General features: G+C 34.2%; 1 protein-coding gene across 1 annotated transcript in view; it reads right to left on the bottom strand.

Annotated features, from left to right (window-relative positions):
• LOC106674284 (glutamate receptor ionotropic, kainate 2) overlaps positions 1 to 20,403 on the bottom strand; it is a 306,995-nt gene that overhangs the window by 30,398 nt on the left and 256,194 nt on the right. Inside the window, exons 11-12 of the mRNA XM_024226052.1 lie at positions 15,143 to 15,445; positions 6,524 to 6,721 (exon numbers count right to left, since the gene is read on the bottom strand). Coding sequence (XP_024081820.1) covers positions 6,524 to 6,721; positions 15,143 to 15,445 — 501 coding nt within the window. The remainder of the gene's footprint in view (positions 1 to 6,523; positions 6,722 to 15,142; positions 15,446 to 20,403) is intronic.

Here is a 20,403-nt window from a genome sequence, read left to right as displayed (position 1 = left end):
TCTTCTAATTCTGTGTCCACTTATTTATACTACTTATAAATTTATGTATTTATCAGACAATCGACGATTCCATTTATCCATCCTTGTGGTTATATATTTACCTGTTTATTCACCTATGTGTCACTTTATCTATCAATTTAAATTAAATTATGAAAGTTATAATTTTAAAGTTAATTTCAATTAGTTAAAGTTTTTAGTTGAGAAAAAAAGTCAGTGTCTCGAGCGGGATTCGAACTCACGATCTTACGCTAGATACGCCGCTGCTCTACCACTTGATCTATCGTTACCTCAATCCACTCGGACACTAACTTCCCATCTCAACCCCGCCTTTTGAATTTTCCATCCTTTTTGCCATTTTTATGGCAACTAAAAACTTAATTCATTGAAAGATATTAATTGGTCAAGCGGACCACGAAAACTAGTGAATTTAAAGTTAATGTTCACGTTTTGTTGGGAATTGTATTTACAACAGAGATTACGATGATTAAATTTACGTGCAGAAATATCGCAGCGGTAAAAGTAATTTGTCTTTTGTAATTTGTCATGTTTTGTATGTGTGTTGATTAGTTTTGATGGATCGAATTTACTAACCGTTTGGAAGGCACAATTTTAGTACTAATTTAATTTTTTTAATCACTAATCTCTTAGTACGCAAAAAAAGACTCATGCCAGTATAGCAGAAATAATACGACGAATAACCGCTTTCTGGAGAGTGGGCTCGTTTACGTAATGAAAAAGCCGAAAGTAAAGAGTATTGAACCGGCCGTGTTGTAAATATTGGCAACACACTCCGACGAAACGACAAAACAAACTCATTAATCTTCTCAACGCTGGTTTTATATTTGTGACAAGTTTCATACAACAATATCATACAAAATCAAGAGAGAAAGGGGTATTATGTAAGTATAAAGTCAGTCACATTTACCCTAAATGTAGAAAATGCTGAAATATCAAATGGACTACAAGAACAGACAGAATAAAAAGTTAAAAGGAACTTTGAGACTGCAATAATTTAATGTGGTAAGATATTATGTATTAATTCGTTCTGGATTTCTGTTATTAGTGGACCGAAACAATAGTTTAAAGTGTTAAATGTATTGACCACGTTTTACTCACGAAAAATCTAGAACTCGGCATGGTCTTGATAAAAAAAACAATTGAAGGAATTCGACTTATTCTAAGGTAATCAGGGCAAACCTACAATTGGCATGATGTTTTTAATAGATCGATTTCAAATTGCTATGATAACTGATTCAGTCCCGACATTGCCAAGTACTCTAACAGGGAACATTGATAGACAAATAATCAATAAACACAAATAAGTTAAATAAACGTATAATTAAATGGATTCTTAGGTAGACTGATAAAGAGATTAATCGATAAATAGATGTATACAGAGTTTACGAAAAGATGAGGATAACTATATGGTTGGATGGATAAACACAGTTAGTGAATTAGAACGATAAATAAATGATTTTAATAAATAGATAAATACATAAAAAGACAGGCACATTTAGTTATATAAACAAATATATACCTGGAAAAATAAATGGATTCGTAGGTAGACTCATGAAAATATTAATTGATAAATAGAGGACCACCGCTTTGGAAGAAAGGCAGGGAAATCGGATTTGATTGGATGTTTAGATAAAATAATCGATGGTCACAAAATTGAGAAAATAGATGTATAAATATATTGTTTGATAAATATCTGAATTGAAAGATAGACGACCTCAGAGGTTTAAAATAGGTAGATAAATATATGGTTAGATATGTTAGATAAAATGGATGGACAATGGGAATGTAGATAGATAAATATATGGTCGGACTGAATAGAGGAATGGATTCCTGGATGGACTAGAGTTTGGAAATATATACACATAAATATCTGGTTTGGTAAATAGATGAATTGATAGAGGACTACAGAGTTATAAAATAGGTAGAGAAATATATAGTTGGATAAGTTAGATAAAGTGATCGATGGAAAAAAGCACAGTTCGGAAAAAACATTCATAAATATATGGTATGGGGAAATGGATAATTCAATAGTGAGATAGACAAAGAGTTAGAAAAATAGATAGATAAATATATATTTTGTTTGACAAATAGATTAATTGATAGATAGACGACCACAGATTTACAAAAATTAGAAGTTAAATATGCGGCTGGATGAATGGATAATTCGATAGAGAGATAGACAAAGAGTTAGAAAATTAGATAGATAAATTTCTATTTTGTTTGACAAATAGATTAGATGATACCTAGACGATTACAGAGTTATAAAAATAGGACGTTAAATATGTAGTTGGATGAATGGATAATTCGATAGAAAGATAGAGAGTTAGAAAAATAGATAGATAAATATATATTTTGTTTAACAAATAGATTATTGATAGATAGACGATCACAGAGTTATAAAAATAAGACGTTAAATATGTAGTTGGATGAATGGATAATTCGATAGAGAGATAGACAAAGAGTTAGAAAAATAGATGGATAAATATATAATTTAGTTTGACAAATAGATTAATTGATAGATGGACGACCAAAGATTTATAAAAATAAGAAGTTAAATATGTGATTGGATGAATGGATATTTCGATAGAGAGATAGACAGAGAGTTAGGAAAACAGATAGATAAATATATATTTTGTTTGACAGATAGATTATTGATAGATAGACGACCACAGATTTATAACAAATAAGAAATTAAATATGTAGTTGGATGAATGGATAATTCAATAGAGAGATAGACAGACAGTTAGAAAAGCAGATAAATATCATAAAAAATCAAGAATAGAATTTGAAAAATGTGTAGATAAATATGTGGTTTTGCTCTGATGATGGCTTTAGAATAGGTCGAAAGCTTGGCAGTAATAATTGAATTTTTGTTTCATCAAGTCGTAAACTATTAGTGTTAAAAAATATATACATTATATGTTGTCAAATATTAAAAAAAAAGATTATTGCAAGTTTTATATATTTCTTTTATTTTTCGTTTTGTTATGCTTAATAATTACAAAACCAATTAAGATCAATTGAGTTGTGAGGTTATTTTCTTTGTTAAGGGTACAATTTCTGGTAGGATTTTGATTTTTTTTGGAAAACAGCTACTACTTTTTCCAGGCCGCAGGATTATCAAGGGTGAAATCATTTTTCACAACGATAGGACTCGAGGGGCGATTGTGAAAACGTTTTATCGCGACAAATCGACGCGGAGTGTTGTGTTTTTCATTTTCCGAACGTAGCGCGATAGCCTGGTACGGAATTCATCCCTGGCCCAGATGATAAACGGGTTCCGCACCCTATTTCCTACTTCTTTCTCACCCTTTCTACCCATTCGCGCTTCCACCGGCTCGCAGAGATTAGCATAATGAATCGCGGAAGCGGTGTTAAACATGTGGCCCGGTATTCCGGCCGATACCCTCCTCCCCTGATTAACCCTTGTCCTATGTGTGTTGATTAATTAGGTTTCCAATGTTGCAAATGTTTCATTATATGACGAATGCAAACACCAATTGGAATGTTCATGTCTAACGATAGCCTTCACCTATTAAAGAAAAACCAATCTAACAAACATCCTACACATTAACGCGTTTGTTTAACACCGGCCACCGTAATAATTAAAAAAACTTTAAGTTTATATACAGATAATATCAGTATGCAGATAATGCAATAATAATATAATAATAATAATAATAATAACGAATTGCGAGAACAAAATTGTAAACAAGTATCAACTGATTGTGAAGGTTTGTTTGTAGGACAGGAAAACATAGATTAATTGTTATGTGTACTTTCAATAGACCGTCCTTGTACTTCAGTCTTAGAAAATCAACGAATTATGTGATTGAAGGGATAGGTAAAGAGATAAATAAAGAGTATAAAGGTAAAGACATAAAGAAAATGATAAATAGATAAATAGAGCGAGAGTGAGTGTGTGAGCGAGCGAGAGAAAGAGAGAGAGAGAGCAAGAGGGAGAAAGAAAAAGAGCGAGAGAGAAAAAAGAGAAAGAAAGAGAGAGAGAGAGAGAGTAAGAGATAGAAAGTGAGAGAGTAATAACCTCCCTGAATCAGTGTTGTCCCCAGTGTTGCCTTATTTTACATTCTTAAAAACAAATTATAAAAATGGGAGTTCAGAGATGAAGCCTGAGAGAGAGAGAGAGAGAGAGAGAGAGAGAGAGAGAGAGAGAGAGAGAGAGAGNGAGAAGAATAACCTCCCGGAATCAGAGTTGTCCCCAGTGTTGCCCTATTTTACGTTCTTAAAAACAAATGATAAAAATGGGAGATCAGAGACGAAGCCTGAGAAAGAGAGAGAGAGAGAGAGAGAGAGAGAGAGAGAGAGAGAGAGACCGAGAGTAATAACCTCCCGGAATCAGAGTTGTCCCCAGTGTTACCCTATTTTACGTTCTTAAAAACAAATGATAAAAATGGGAGATCAGAGATGAAGCCTGAGAGAGAGAGAGAGAGAGAGAGAGAGAGAGAGAGAGAGAGAGAGAGAGAGGGAGTGAGAGAGAGATAGACTGTAAATAACCTTTTGGGGGAGAAAGAAAAGAAAGAGAGATCGGATAGAGAAAGAAAAAGTTATTAGCAAAAGAAGAAGAAATAAAGGAAAGTAGGTAAGAAGGAGTGAATAAGTAAGAGAAGGTTGGTGAAAGAACGAGAGTATGTGACCTTTTTTATGTGATGCAGTTATCACGTTTTACTCTTTTATGAGCAATATTACACAAGAACAAAAAAAAATTGTTGTAGAATTTCCTACGCACTTTAAAATTCTGGGATTTCATGAGCCCCTTCAGGTATTAATTGTGTTTTACCCGCTGCCCGTTGTGACGAAGTTTAGAAGTGGAGACAGTGTTCAGGACTTCAATTGGAGCAACTCTTTGTCCGTCTTGAGATAAGCCTCCGACAGAGTACGGGCTCTGTTCCGCCCTCGGCATTAAATAATTACAGGCCTCGGTAATAACTCCCATTCAGAGATAACCCGGCTATAATCTACTTTTCAGTTTATGTTTGATTTATTTCCGCGGACTGAGAAGTTTTAGGCGGGAGGGCTTAAGCAGGAATCTCCCGCGATTTACAAAAACTTGTAAAATTTAACTCTGGCATGTAGTAATCAATATATTGTTTTTTTTGCCGGTAAAGGGTTTACCCTTATTTTTAAAACTTAGAAGGAACAATTAATAGGAAATGAAGAGTCTGTAAAAATAAATAAATACATTTTTTTAAAGTTGCTTGGCTGAGAAAAAACAATCAAACCTGTTAAATAAAAGTAGATGGGTTATCGCAAAAAAACCTTTTACATGCAAGTTAGGGAATGTATGACTAATAATTATGGCTAACAAAATTTTCCTAAGTTACTTTTAATTCGATAAGAATTTGAATTTTGCAAAAAATTATCAATTTTTCAAATAGAATTTTTTTCACGTAAAACTTTATTTTTTAAATTCTTTATCCATAACTCTTTGAACTCATCTCTTTAATAATTATAAACATAACTCTTTGAACCGATCTCTTTAATAATTATAAAGATAATTATAATATTCCAAGGAAAATGGATAAAAAATTGTCTAAAAATGTTTTTTTTTGAGAAGCAAAAAAAGTTTTCGCCCCAAAATTAAATCACGTTTATATGGAATATGCAACATTAATATGATGCGGAAAAATCTCCAGGGAAGAGTTTTTGATTTAAATTATTTGTTTGAATTCAGTCAGATTCAGGGCATTATTGAACCTTTTTTACTTCTATTAAATATAAGAAATAATTTATCCTAAATTAAACTTTAAACATTAAAATAGTTGAGGAAAAAATGACAAAAACACTCCAGGCATGATAGGAAAATATAAGGATACTAAAATCAAGGGTAGGCGCAAGAACATGAGTTCATTAAATAAATAAGACAATAAGAATATTCATGTACACGTATACAGAACACATATTTCCTTTTATGTTCATTATTTTTCAAGCACTAGTGTTCTTTTCTAATATAAATAAAAAATTTATGCACCGATGGTGTATCATCAGCCAAGAGAGCCAGATCAGCAATAGTTTTTAGCTTTCAAAGGTCGTTTATAAAGATGGTAAATATGGTTGGTCCAAGAACAAACCCTTGGGGGTCCCCAGCTTTTGTACTTCTTAACAGTGTCATTAGGCAATTAAAATGTACAAAGAATTTCTTTTTGGTTATATAATGACTAATTAAATATGTCAGGGAATATAAACGATATATATATATTGTATATATTTATATATTTTAGTTTGAACAAACCATTCTGTAGGACCTTGAAGTTTCGCTAGATCAAAATTTGGGCCTTTGAATCGTGTCCCACTTTTTGTTCTATTTTGTTCTTTTATATCCTATATTTTACTAGAAAATCTTTGCTCTTTTGTAGATCTCGACTGAATTGTACTTCTAATATGTATAATAAAGTAGAAAATGCAGCGTAAAGGAAGAAGTTACAAGAGGTAAGTTAATGGGACTGTTTTGTGTTAGGTCTTATTTTTTTAAATTGTGAGTACTTACACGAAAGAAGGTCATTGTAGAACCGCCTTCCAATGTTCCGTAGGCGATGTCGGTCTGTTCCGAGAGATCCGCCGCGCTCTCGATCGGGGTGATCATCCGTTCGACAGTCAGAAAGGCAGCGAGGTTGGCAGTGTAAGAGCTTATGATAATCAGGGTGAAAAACCACCAAATCCCACCGACGATCCTCGTCGACGTGGCCTGTACAATACAAATCAGTTAGTACTGAAATTGTTTTTGAATTGTGTTCGAGAAAATTTAGTGCGTATAAGCCTATGCTAATAAACACGTTCTTTTTACTGATTTTTGTGTTGTTAAAGCAAAAAAGTGCGACAAACTGTGATTATGATGATGCAAACGTCTATATGATGGCAGCTACGCATATTTGTGCGGCCGATTTATCCTGGTGCATGTCTCCAGGCTCGATGTTCCTACTTTATTACGTTTATTAGAGTTGATGCTGCTGGAAGAATGCCACAGATCTTGTTAGTAGAGATTCTTCATTCATGTCCTTTCTTGGCCGCCCATTCCTCGTCACTCGGGGCGATAAATTTGCAGTCACACCTCCTGGCAACTCTCCCGTCTATGAAGTTACATGACCCGTCTCTGTCTTATATTGTGATTAACTCGTGATTATAATTGTGTTACAACCGTTGTTGAGGGGGTATTGATCACTCTTGAAACCTGGCTCTTGGCCATCTTTTATTTTTTTCTTTAGTCGACACAAGAAGGGGTTCACTGTACCTTTTGAAACGAGGACTTATTTCTTTTGAAAAATCTTCAGGGTCTGGGATTTTGTAAACACTGTTTAAATTATACAAATACAAGTAACATGTGAAAATGAATTTATACAATTATGTTCACACAATAGATAGATAATTTTTTGCAGAATTAGACTATGTAGAATTGTTAGATTTTTGGAGTGTAATGATTGTTTTATATGTTGTATGTATGTTTTGTGTATTATTGATATCGAATTTGATTAATGATATTAGCGTAGCTTCGACTCATTTTATATGGGTCTGTTCTGGAATTAATGCTGTGTTTATCTGTGTTGATGTAAACCGTTTATAAAAAATTACCTTTAACTTTTATCTAAACGTTTATCAATTAAGTTCGAAACGGCACGACAACGAAAATGTTTTTCTAAACCTACATCTTCCCAGACTGCATCTCACGATTTCTAAATAATCATTGAAAAAAGGTTCAATTTCTGTAAAAATGTTGACAATCAGACCATGGTTTTTTGTTGCAATTGAGGTGTAGAAGTACCGGACGAAATTTTTCATACGAGTAATGAATCACGTATTAATTGCAAACGATACTAAACCCGCACAACTTGTGACTGTTGCGGAAGTGTAGGTCTTTAACGCCGTAAAGATAAATCCAAACTATATGAAAACCTTTCTTTTTTTCGAACTCTCTTTTTTAAATAATTTTTTAATGCATGTAACAAAATTTAAGTTCTTTAAGGTATGTTACTGTTTACTTTAAAAGTAGTATGGAGTTTGAAAATAAAGAAGGTTAAATTCAACAGATTTAGGATTATATGATGTGAATATGAATTTTACAATTATGCACACGATATAGAAATTTTAGGTTTATTCAAAGTATTTGTACTCACTCAAATTGTGTGCTTTCTTTGAAGATGTGCCACCGTTGTGTGTTGAGAGGGTTAATGAGATATTCATGTTTTTTTGCTTACATATGATTGAGAAGAGAAAAACTAGTATATTTGCCTAAATATTTACATATATACAGATTGCAACCTGCTCTTTTTTCATTTGGGTTAGAAGTGCGAAAGACACAGGGCTTATTAACCTTCTGCAACCTTAACAATGTAATAACTTTTTCTTTTTTAGTATGTTACTGCGTTTGCGGTGAAAAACTGATTATAAAAAAACCCGCTGTCACTTTTGATTCATGGTAATAATTTTAAATTATGTGAACAATTTGAGTGTGAATCATCTTTTTGACAGTTAATAAAGTTTAAATAACTTATATGTACATAGTTATAAATTAAGTATAAACATTATATATATAATTTAAAAAGTAAAATATATAAATAGGTTGAATAAATAGTATAAATAAATAGAATAAATAAATATGTACATACATTCACACATAAATAGGTGATAGATGGTGCACATGTACCCACGTGTATTCATATTCTAAAAGTAAATAAATAATTAAACAGGTAAGTAAATGTAACGTGTGGACATATGTATGTTCAAATGTACATGTATCTATACTACAATAATAAATAAATAAATAAATAAATACATTTACATAAATATGATTGATTTTGAAGGACTGGGGAAGGAAGTAGGGATAGAAATTGATTTTTCTGTGAGGAGTCGACTTCTTTGAGGTGAAAAGGTCCGACAACAAAAAAGGATAATTGTTTGTCGTTCATGCCTAGTTATCCTTTCAGGATTATTATTACGGGGATTATTAGGGAAAGAAGAGATAAATTGTTGGGGATTTAGACTAAGTAGAATTGTTTGATGTGTGGTGTGTAGTGATCGTTTTATATGTTGTATTATATGTTTTGTGTGTTATTGATATCAAATTTGGTTTATGATATTAGCGCACCTGCAGTTGAGTTTATATGTGTCTGTTTTGTAATTGAAGCTGTGTTTATCTCTGTTAATGTAAACCATTTCTAAAAGGTTACGTTTTTGTTTTGTTCTGTGTTTAATATTTTTGGATTGTTGAAATCGAAATTGTATTGATGTTCAAAATAGTGGGTAGCCAGTACTGTAATTTATTTTTTGCAAACCTAGATATGATGTTTTACCCTCTTATCCTTCGGGATATAATTCCAACATAAGTTGCGGGCAATTTAATCAACTGATTTTTTAAATTACATCAGATTTATTTGTTACAGGTTGGGATCTTCAATTTTGGAAAAAAGAGTGTGAATAGTTTTATAATTTGTGAAAGCTATTATAAAGTTGTCGGACGAGAGAAATGTGTTTAATTTATGTGATAGGCCGTGAATTAATGGCATGGAAACGCTGGTTTGTTTGTATTTGATAGATTTGTTGTGTTATTATTAGTAATAGTGGATAGTGTTAGTGTTGAGTTATTGATTATTCTGTTGATTATGTGTTTAGGGTAGTGATTGTTATGGAGGATATGTTTGTATATTTTTATGTTCTTGTGGTGAAAAGTTTTATGGCTCAGGGTAATAATTCTGTGAAGTAGCCCTTTGCCTGTGTTTATTATTGTATGAAGAGGATGGTATGATGTAAAGTTGAGGTAACGATTTGTGTTTCTCGGTTTTTAATACCAATCTGTGATTTATGTGCAACCCGGATGAGTGAAAACAAATCCTTTGATTAAACCTAAAATTTCTGTACTGTATACATCATTGTATAATTTCATTTTCACATCTTACATGTATTAGTATAATTTAAAAAATGATTATAAATCCCAAGCCCTGAAGATGATCTCAATAAAGCCCGAAACGTTGGCATGATAAAGAAAATCTTTTTCTAAACCTACATCACACCAGACCGCATCTCACGGTCTCTAAACAGTTAAAATTTTTGTATTAAATTTTTACAGAAATGTAATATATTTTAATTAACTAAAACTCAGTGGAATTTTATGCCAATATGTGAAATTTCTGTTTTAATTCATAGATGCATTTTTCGACATGGAAAGCATATCAAATAAAAGTTTTGATAATTTCCCCTTGACATCAGGTTGTCAAGTCAAGTCATGATGTTCTTTTAAGCAACAAAAATTATATTTTACCTCCACAAGTACATCTATAAAGTTTTAATTTGTTTCGGAAAATACTGTCATCATTCATTAAGAACTTGATTACAGGGGAAGGAAAACTTGTATTACGAAGACGGTTAAACGTGAGTGGCATAGTCTTACACATTTTCCTAAACATAACACAAGGCAAACTTCAAATAATTTACAAATTGACATGCGAAATTTTAATAAGTAACCTAAACTAAGGGTAAAGTTAAGAATTAAATCATAAGATGACGCTTACCTTGTGCTCGATCTTCCTCGTAGGACTTAATTATCTTAAATTAATGAAAAATATATTTACAGTGGAATAAATACCTTTTTGTAAGCAGTTCACTTTGACAAACCTAGCATGATTAATAATAAATCATTAAAACAATCGGGCTTACTAGGGAATGACTTTTATTTATTTATTGGTTTTTATTTTATTTATTGATTTTTTTTAAAGGGGTATACGATAGCTTGGTCATTTCAGCCTCAAGCGCAGGCGAAATACAACAGTCATTCATTATGCACTCCCACAAATAAATACATTCACACCTACGTGCATTCATTGTATTTAGTAGTTGGAGTACTCAATATTCCTCCGTCAACCTGCGTAAAATAAATAAATCTAATTAGGATTGATGGGGTACTTTTATAAATAATCTGCACAACTCGAGGACGATGGGGATGCTATTTCACCATCAGCCTTTCCCCCATTCGCTCTAATAAATACATTCACTCATACAAAACAGGACCACAAAAAACATATTTTGACGGCTATATACAATAAAAAATTCTCCTACAAAGCAGAACAGGGGATTCCGAAACTCGCTACCGAGTCCGAGAACTCTTCTTAAAACCGGCGACCTACACGCTCTCTGTATGGAGCCAAGACATGGCACGCCTGCATTATGTGTGAAACATCGAGAACCTTTCTTTGCATTTTTTGGAATCTTATTTGGTCCAATAATATGTTAAAATTTTGGTTCAAAATTACATTGAACAAGCCTAAATAACAATATTACAAATTTTTGTACGATTTCGTCTCAATTTTTTAGATTGTCCAGCACTCCGTCCGGATCTTAAAAACCATTGAAAATTTATAAGAAAATAATATCTCTTTTTGTACGGAGGTTCGCAACATGCAGTCATATCAACACTCCATGAGCTGTGGTTTTGAAAATAAGCTCATTTTTAAGTATGTCGGATTTGAATGCAGGGCCGGTGGATTCGAACTCGGGACCTTTACCTTACAACTTACGTCTAAACCGTGGGGGACACCAACGCGTCTATGTTATTGTTATACATATTAAAAAAAAGTGTTTAGAGAGCAAAATAGACGTAACTTGTGGGGTTTTGAGGGGTGGGAAAATAAATTCTTTTGTTTACTTGAATGTGTCTTAGGAGAATTTAATAAAATTAAGGGTCTGACGCAAGCAACGATTAAGTTTTGAATATAAAAGTCCGCTTTCAAATATAAAATTAGAATTTAATTGTCAGTTGTGGCGGCGGGGGTGGAGGTCTGACGGCGGCGACCGTCGCACAGCTTTGGCACCATGCCGATCCCGTGCAACGAAGCCCGATCAATGGCTATTTTGTTTTGCTTCTTTAGCCCTATCGTCTTATCGCGCTTGATTAAGTAACCCCAGTTTTTTGTCTTTTTATCTGAGCCAACAAATTTGAAGCTTTTTGTCTCATTAGCACCCGTCGGCTAAAAAAAACCCTAACACAATTTTATCTCATTTAACCCAACTCGACGAGTTAATTTTGCCAGCAAATATGTAGGATAATGAAAACTGAGTTTATATAAATAAATTGAAAATCTTTTGATAAACTTTTAAAAGAAATCGGCTTTTTGCCTCGGTACGATGGACCTTTCCCTCCTCTTCAAGCCGGCCACATAGCACCAAATGCGCCCAATTCAAACTTAATTTGTTTGTTGTTGTCGTTCATCGTTTTTATCTGTGTGAGATTGTAGGTTGTAGCATGTTTCCCTACTTAAGAGGCTTTTTAGAAATCTTTTAACGTGTGTTCCGTACAAACTCCTGTACTGCTCCCACTTTTCAAGAATTATGTCTTCCCGTGTTGACTCACCAGATGACCTCGGAACATGTAAAAATTTAAAAGACAAGGCTGTTTTCTCGTTGCCATTTATTCAGGCATGTGTCTTCTCTCGCTGAATACATCCTTACCTTCTAACCTAGGGTACACCTATAAGACGTTTGAGTCTTTCGTATAATGGAAGAAGGTCGGTCTAATATGAGTGTCATGGCCATTGTTGTGCAAGGTTAAGGTATTTTCTTAGAGTATCTTTATGTGTAAGCGGGAGAGAAGATAGAAAAAAAATTAGAGATTAAGATTAAATGAGCGGCGGCGGGAGGATGAACAAGAGGGAAAGAGTGACAGACGAAAGAGCGAGAAAAAGAGAGAGAGAATAAATGGGAGCGAAAATAGAAAGAGTAAAAGTGATGGAGAAAGTGAGAGAGTAAGCGTAAATAAGGGGGGAAGAAGAAAGAATGAACACGGCAGAGAAGAAATAGAGCATAATAGAGATAGCAATAGAGGGAAAGAGAGGGGAATGAAGATAGAAATAGTGGGAAGAATAGGGAGAGAGAATGAATGAATGAGTGATAGAGGGATAAATAAATTGATTGATTGAAAAAGATAGATTTAGATTGATACATAGATAAGTAGATAGAATGACAGATAGAAAGAGAGAAAGAGAGAGAGAGAGAGAGAGAGAGAGAGAGAGAGAGAGAGAGAGAGAAAGAGAGAGAGAGATGGATAGATAGTAATAGATAGATAAAATATATGAGTTGTGGAGGGAGGGAGAGAGAAGAGAGAAAGAGAAAGTGAGAGAGCGGGCGAGTGGATAAAATTGGAGGAGAAAGAAAGTGATAAGGAGAGAAAGAGGAAAACACAGTGAGAGAGGAGAGAGCGGGCGAGTTGACAAGAGTGGAGGAGAAAGAAAGAGAGTGAGATACGAAAAGAAAAAGAGAGGAAGAGCAAGCTAAAAAGAAAAAGAGAGAGAAAGAAAAAGAGAAATGTAAAAAAGAAATATATATATATAGAGAGCTATATAGGGAGAGCTATAAAGAAAAAGTGAAAGAGAGAGAGAGATAAAGAGAGAGCTGTAAAAAAAGAGAATGAGAGAGAGAGAGTGAGTGAGAGAGAGATAAAGAGAGAGCTATAAAGAAAGAAAGAAAGAGAGAGAGAGAGTGAGAGAGAAAGAGAGAGAGAGAGAGAGAGAGAGAGAGAGTGAGAGGGTGATGGATAGATCGTAATAGATAGATAAAGTAAATGAGTTGTGAAGGGAGGGAGAGAAAAGAGAGAAAGAGAAAATGAGAGAGCGGGCGCGTAGACAAGAGAGGAGGAGAAAGAAAGGGAGTGAGATACGAAAAGAAAAAGAGAGGAAGAGCAAGCTAAAAAGAAAAAAGAGAGAAAGAAAAAGAGAAATGTAAAAAAGAAATATATATATATAGAGAGCTATATAGGGAGAGCTATAAAGAAAAAGTGAAAGAGAGAGAGAGATAAAGGGAGAGCTATAAATAAAAAGAGAAAGAGAGAGAGAGAGAGATAAAGAGAGAGCTGTAAAAAAAGAGAATGAGAGAGAGAGAGTGAGTGAGTGAGAGAGAGATAAAGAGAGAGCTATAAAGAAAAGGAGGAGAAAGAAAGAGAAGGAGATAAGAAAAGAAAAAGAGAGAAAGAGCGAGCTAAAAAGAAAAAGAGAGAGAAAGAGAAATGTAAAAAAGAAAGAGAGGGAGGGAAAGAGAAATGTAAAAAGGAAAGTGAGAGAGAGAGAAAGAGAAAGCTATAGAGAAAAGGAGAAAGAGAAAGAGAGAGAAGAGAGAGTGAGAGAGAGAGTGTGAGTGAGAGGGAGAGAGTATATTGAATAAATGAATGTCGTTTGTCTTTTATTTAACTAATTTCGCAAATTTAGGTCGCGAATCCTTCTTACAGTTGACACGAAAATTTTGTGTGTGTGTCTGTATTTTAACAACGACAGTTATGTGAGAGATCCTTGTATTTTATAAAAATGAGATTTTTCATCGGCAATTAATTGATTTGTTATGATTGATTGCTACAATGTAAATAAGATACAATAAGTTTTATTAAATCCAAATTAAATTCAAGAAAGTAGTATTAGAATTAGCAAGAACTGTTGGAAAACTTCAATCAACGAAGGATTTCGGCAAGCCCGTGTTATAACGATCTGTTATGAGGAAGAAAATCCGCATAACTGGTTCCAGTAATCCCTGCTTGGATTGTACCGGATTAACCGGTGTCAACGGTTTGGTCGTTACAGTACGTCAAATTTTCTTCGTTAGCTTTTTGTTGTGAGTCTTTCCACAATTCGCTCCATCATTGGTGATTCATTTTAATTTCGGTTACGATCAGTAATGATCTCCCGGGTGAGATGACTGAGCACTCATTGACTTTTTTCCCGTAGGTTTTTGTCCAGAATTGAATAAATTATCATCTTATTTGAATCTAAAATTACCCGGTCGACGTAAATTGACACCAGTTTTTTTGTCTCGGCGATTGATTTGACGTTTTAGACGAACAATATTAATAAAAATGGCAACTTTCAAATCAAATCTGTTGGAGAAGGAAAGGTAAAAAGATTACTTACAATATTAAATATAAAACTTTTCCTGTTTTTGGTTATTGGCAACAGTATGCCAGATTTAAAGAATGACATTTATTGATATTGAAATGATGGCTTTTCCAGTATTTAAAGACTTCTTGATATGATATCAACATTTTATAGTTATCATAATAGCAATATTTTACGACAAGCAGATAGTCTAAGCAGAATTAAAGCATAGATAAAAAATTTACTCGGGGATATACACACAGGCTTACCTTCGGGTTTAGGTCAGAACCCTGCTGCATCAGAGAACCTATAGTGAACCAAAATGCGTTTCCGAGAGTAAAGTCGTTTTGCAGTACGCTGTCGAAGGAAATGAGAATGTGGTGTGACTCCTGTTCATCTTGAAGCTCTCTGGAGCAGGGACAAGCCGGCTTTGTCCACTCCCTCGGCGAGAACCTCGCCACGAGCCAAATCGTTAGGGAGACGAGGATGTAGGCTGCCCCCATCCAAATCCAAATCTCGACGGCGAGCGGGTTGAGGAAGGAAAACATGCGGTTCGGCATACGCTCACTCGTCTGATCGTAAACAATCACAGGTAAATGATTTATTTAAATAAACCCTGTAATATCACTGTTGAGTTTGAAGGTGTAGGACTAAAATAAAATCCCTCATAAGGAAATATTGACCGTATATCAACTGATTTTTTTTATAAACCTAATGTCTCTTTGATATAAAAAATCGACAAGATTCTAGGCAGCTGTTATGAGCGACCATCACAGTTGGACCTACATCTGAAGAAATGATAGAGCGGACCACCTGAAAATGGCTCGGAAATTCCGTTTACTGGCCTCCTCTGACCTGCCATATTTCATACCTTAAGCATTGCTTGGGATAAAGCGATAAAAACCCGGAGAATCCCGTCGGCTATGTTCTATCTCCGGGGGTAAACGCTAGATTTTTATTTTTATTCATGGATCCTTACAGGGACTCTTAGGAGACAGTTATACCTTATGGATATTGCCACTCATATTTGATGTGCACGAGAAACGAAAATGTTGAACAGTACGACGGTTTTTAACAGATTCCGACCAGAGCAAAGTCGCACGGGAAATTGGCTCATAAAAAATAATGCTTGATTTTTCAGTATGTTCCAGTAAAATAAAATATAAAAACTTTTACAACAAGCAGCAACAAATTTCAAATGTTATACTAGAAATATTACTTCTTTTTTATCAACGTGCCAGTGTTCAGTGTATTTTAACATCGTTTTTACATCTTCGCAATCCGCACTAAAAAATTACATAATCTTTGCTTTAAGTTATTGTTTGAATTATTGATTTACTTGAAATTTTCTCTAAAAATGAACACTCAATCATATTGGAAAATGCATTAAGCATTAACTAGAAATCCAGAAGAACACTTCTTAGCTTGAAAATAACATGCCCCAAATAACCAGGTGGCCAAAACTTGCGAAACGATACTTTCGGACAGTTACGTGGAGGATATAACCATTGCTCGTTAACGAAGTTGTTAACTTGGTCTACTTAACCTTCTTGACAGCAATTATGCATTGTTTAATGTGTTTTCATAAAACTATAATTATATATTATTAATAAAACGATGAATTAACTATTAGACAGCGTGCTTTCTTCTTGGTTGATTATACTATACTTAAAAAAATTGGAAATTCCGTTTTATTAATTTATTACATAAACATTTTGATAAAAATTAGGCCAGCCGTGGCTTTCATATTTCTCTCGTTCTAGTGCGTTTCGAAAGCACTGGTAAAAGATCTATTTTTTCAAAACGTTGGATGATATAAGCTCAATTCCGCACATGTACATAGGTATGTTTTGACATAATTACTCGGCAAGCTGCGAGAGACACCTTTTTGGTGTTTTGGCAGTACGGATAAATTTTCGGTTTTATCATATACTTTTAAATAAATTCTCTCAATGTACATTGCCTTTTCCATATACTTTACAACTATTGAAATTGATGGTCGATGAGGTACTCAACATTCACTACACATTCCCGCTAATAAATTCATTCACTCTCAAAATGCACGATGGTAAACATAAAAATAATTAATCAACTTTTCCTAGTTTTAATTAATTATAATTGTGATAAATGATTAGAGAAACATATCATAGTCACATAGCCTCGCGGAAAAATCATGGAATCAAGGATATGTAACCTCGCCCGTCCCTCACACTGACCTTAACAGCCTAACCTGTTCTAACACGTCCTTAACGATTTCACTAAAGCTGACCTATCCTAACCCGTATCTATCACTAACCCTACCTAAAATAACCCGTCCATAACACTAACTGAACTTAAACCTTCCCTAACATTAACACCAACATAACCTGACCCGTATTTAACCCTACCCCCTCGGTTTCTACTAGATTTCGTATTTTTAGTATGAAGTAGTATAGTAGTCTGTATATATATATATATATATGTATATATATATATATATATATATATATATACATAGTCTGTATATATATGTATATAATACACCATGTATATAATATATATACATATACTTATCCGTCTCTCCAACGAAATTAGGTTCCAGGGAACCTCTAAAACGGCAGGCTATTTGATACCTGATTAAATGATGTTTTTAAACCTACACACACATTCTCATTTTTTTTTAATCGATTCTTTTTTATTATAATAGTTTATAATCGCATTTACATACAGAAAAAATTATGGTGGATCTGTGATTTGAACTTATGACAAATCTAAATCTCAAATCATCCCGATGTCATTTTTTTCTATCATTTACATATAGAAAAAATGATGGTGGACCTGTGATTTAAACATCTGACAAATCTAAATCTCAAATCATCCCGATTCCAGTTTTTCTATATTTATTTTTCAAATTAATGTACAAATTAGAGCATAATGATGGGGTATAAGGAATTTATTCTGATGGAAAAAAACTCAATTTTAATTTGAAAGCAGCATTCCTTCTAGAAAGGGTGGGAGTTTTTTTTTTCAATAGCGAGAAATTATATTTCTCACTGGGTGGCGGATTGTGGGAAGCTCATAAGATGAGTTAATAACGCGAGGAGCACAATTGGAAGTAAATAAATTTTGAGATATGAGCCCGGCTTCGAACCAATTGCCTTTTGCTTTTTCCAATCTTGACCCTGCGGAAGAAGCATGGATTCACGACTTTACAGTTATTTTTTCTCTCCCCCTCTGCAAGATAAAATGTCGTCGAGAAAACCTTTATCAAATTTTCTCTCATTTCAGTGGGCTATAAATATTATACTGGGAAAATAAATTAAAATAAGTAATATTAATTATACAGCTTTTACAATAAAAGTTCAAATAATTTCACCAAGGCATAGCAAACAGAAAAAATTCGTTATTTATTTAATGATTTTTCAGACATCATAAATATAATACTTTTAAACTTGAGGCACTAAAATTATTTTATTTTTATCAATACAGTGAACATTGATTTTTAAATTTATACAATAGATTAAAATAAAAAAAAAACAATTTTTTTCTTTATGGTTTTTATAAAAGGAGGCGGTTATATCTCTCTTTTCACAGGACTAGTACGGCTTAAAATACGATATGCTTTTGGGGCTGATGAGGCTAGGTGCTTCGTTAAAACATGGTACTTTATAAAGCTTGTAAATGAAGTAAGATTTTCCTAACTTCATTAATGCGCCGTTGAATGATAAACAGCTCAACCTAATGTCGGCGGAGAGTTTTCGAAACTAATTATAAACGTGGAAAAACAAAATATTGTTTTACAAATTCAAAGAATATTCTTTTTAATCTAGTTGTTGAGAAAACAATTTTTTTAGGGGGATTTCGTTAAAGAAGACATTGATTTGATTTCAATGAAAGTTTTTGTGTAGTTGTTCTTGGGTGTTGGTCTGAGAGTCGGTGAATTCATGCTGTATGTTTTTCTCTTGATGGTGCAAGGCGAATTTGAGTAGTTCAACATACCCACGAGTGAAGATGGACCCAATAAGTGACCCAATGCCGGTTCAGTATGATAGCTTTTTTATTAATATTTTTATTTTACTTTTTATTTTTTGTTTGTTTGACAGGGGCATCCAACAGCATGGTCATTTCAGCCCCGAGCATATGCGAAATATGGCAACACACATTCAATACGCATTCACACAAATAAATACATTCACACCTATACATTTCATTCATTTTATTAGGTGGATGGAGTACTGAATATTCCACCAATCCGATTGGGGTTGATGGGGTAGTTTTTTTATATATTCCGCCTTCGACCCAAGTCACGTATACAGCTCGAGGGGCGATGGGGATGCTATTCCACCATCAGCCCTCCCCATTCACTCTAATAAATACACTTACTCATACAAAACACTGAAACACAAAACACAATTTTGACGGCTATGTGCAATATAAAATTCCCAGTTCCCCTAAAAAGCGAAACAGGGGACCCTGAAACTCGCTACCGTTCTAGAACCATTCTTGAATCCGGCGTCTTGCCTTCACGCTCTCTGTATGGAGCCAAGGCATGACACGCCTCTATTATGCGGGACACTTCGAGCAACCTTTCTCTGCAGGGGCATCTGCGCGTGCTTTGGCCCAAAAGCAGGTGCCGTGTGTCAATCGCGTATGGCCAATCCTGAATCTGGTGAGGACTGCTCAGGTTTTTTGAGGGTCGTCCAACGGTCGTGCTCTTGACTCGCAAGAGCTAATATTTTTATTATTTCACTGAAGGGTAAATGAAAGGCAGAGGTTTTGCGAATTTGTCAGTGAATGCAGTGTGCTATTGGGGCTTACAACTTTCCTTATATCAATGGAAGATAAACTTGATTACTGTATCACATTTGCTTTTTTTATTTCATAATATAAAAGAAACAATGAGACAGTTTGTTGAATTAAGAAGTCTTTACAACAAAGTTTTTTGTGCTGTTTGTTATAACATTTATGTAATTGGAAGAAACACTTTTAAACAATAATTTACTTACGGCTTATTTTTAAAATTTTGGTATATAGTCCAACGCCGAGAAGGTGAATAGAATTTTGAAAAAGTACAAGGGAAATGGTTCATGCGTCTTATTCGACAAAAAGTGCAGATAAAAATGACACGAACATGCTAAGTCACAACATCAATTTTGGGAACATTCATGCTACTACATGCGGAAACGTGCCTCGTCTACTTGTCATGATTCGGATACCTTGGGGTTGAGCCCGGATCCCTGTCTCAGAAAGGTTCCCGTGATGAACCAGAAACTGTTGGAGACCGAGAACTGGTTCTCAACGACGTGGGCTTCTGGGGAGCACGGGTGAGGGTTGTTCCACTCGTATGGGGAGAACCTCGCCATCACGAACAGTGTGAAGCTGACGAGGAGGTACGCGGCCAGTACGTAAAGCCAGATCTCTACAGCCAGAGGATTCATGAAGGAGAAGAGGCGAGTTGGCTGCGAACTTGGAACCTGCACCAAATTTCCATCAATCATTCTCTCGCAATTCGTAACAGATAAAAAAAACTAAATTATAAACGGGTTATAAT

The sequence above is a fragment of the Cimex lectularius genome, unplaced genomic scaffold (genome assembly GCF_000648675.2).
Source record: "Cimex lectularius strain Harlan isolate CLEC.00 unplaced genomic scaffold, Clec_2.1 scaffold110, whole genome shotgun sequence".
In the NCBI taxonomy this organism is placed as follows: domain Eukaryota; kingdom Metazoa; phylum Arthropoda; class Insecta; order Hemiptera; family Cimicidae; genus Cimex; species Cimex lectularius.
Note: the sequence above shows the minus strand (reverse complement) of the source record. Positions and strands in the feature narration are given on the sequence as shown.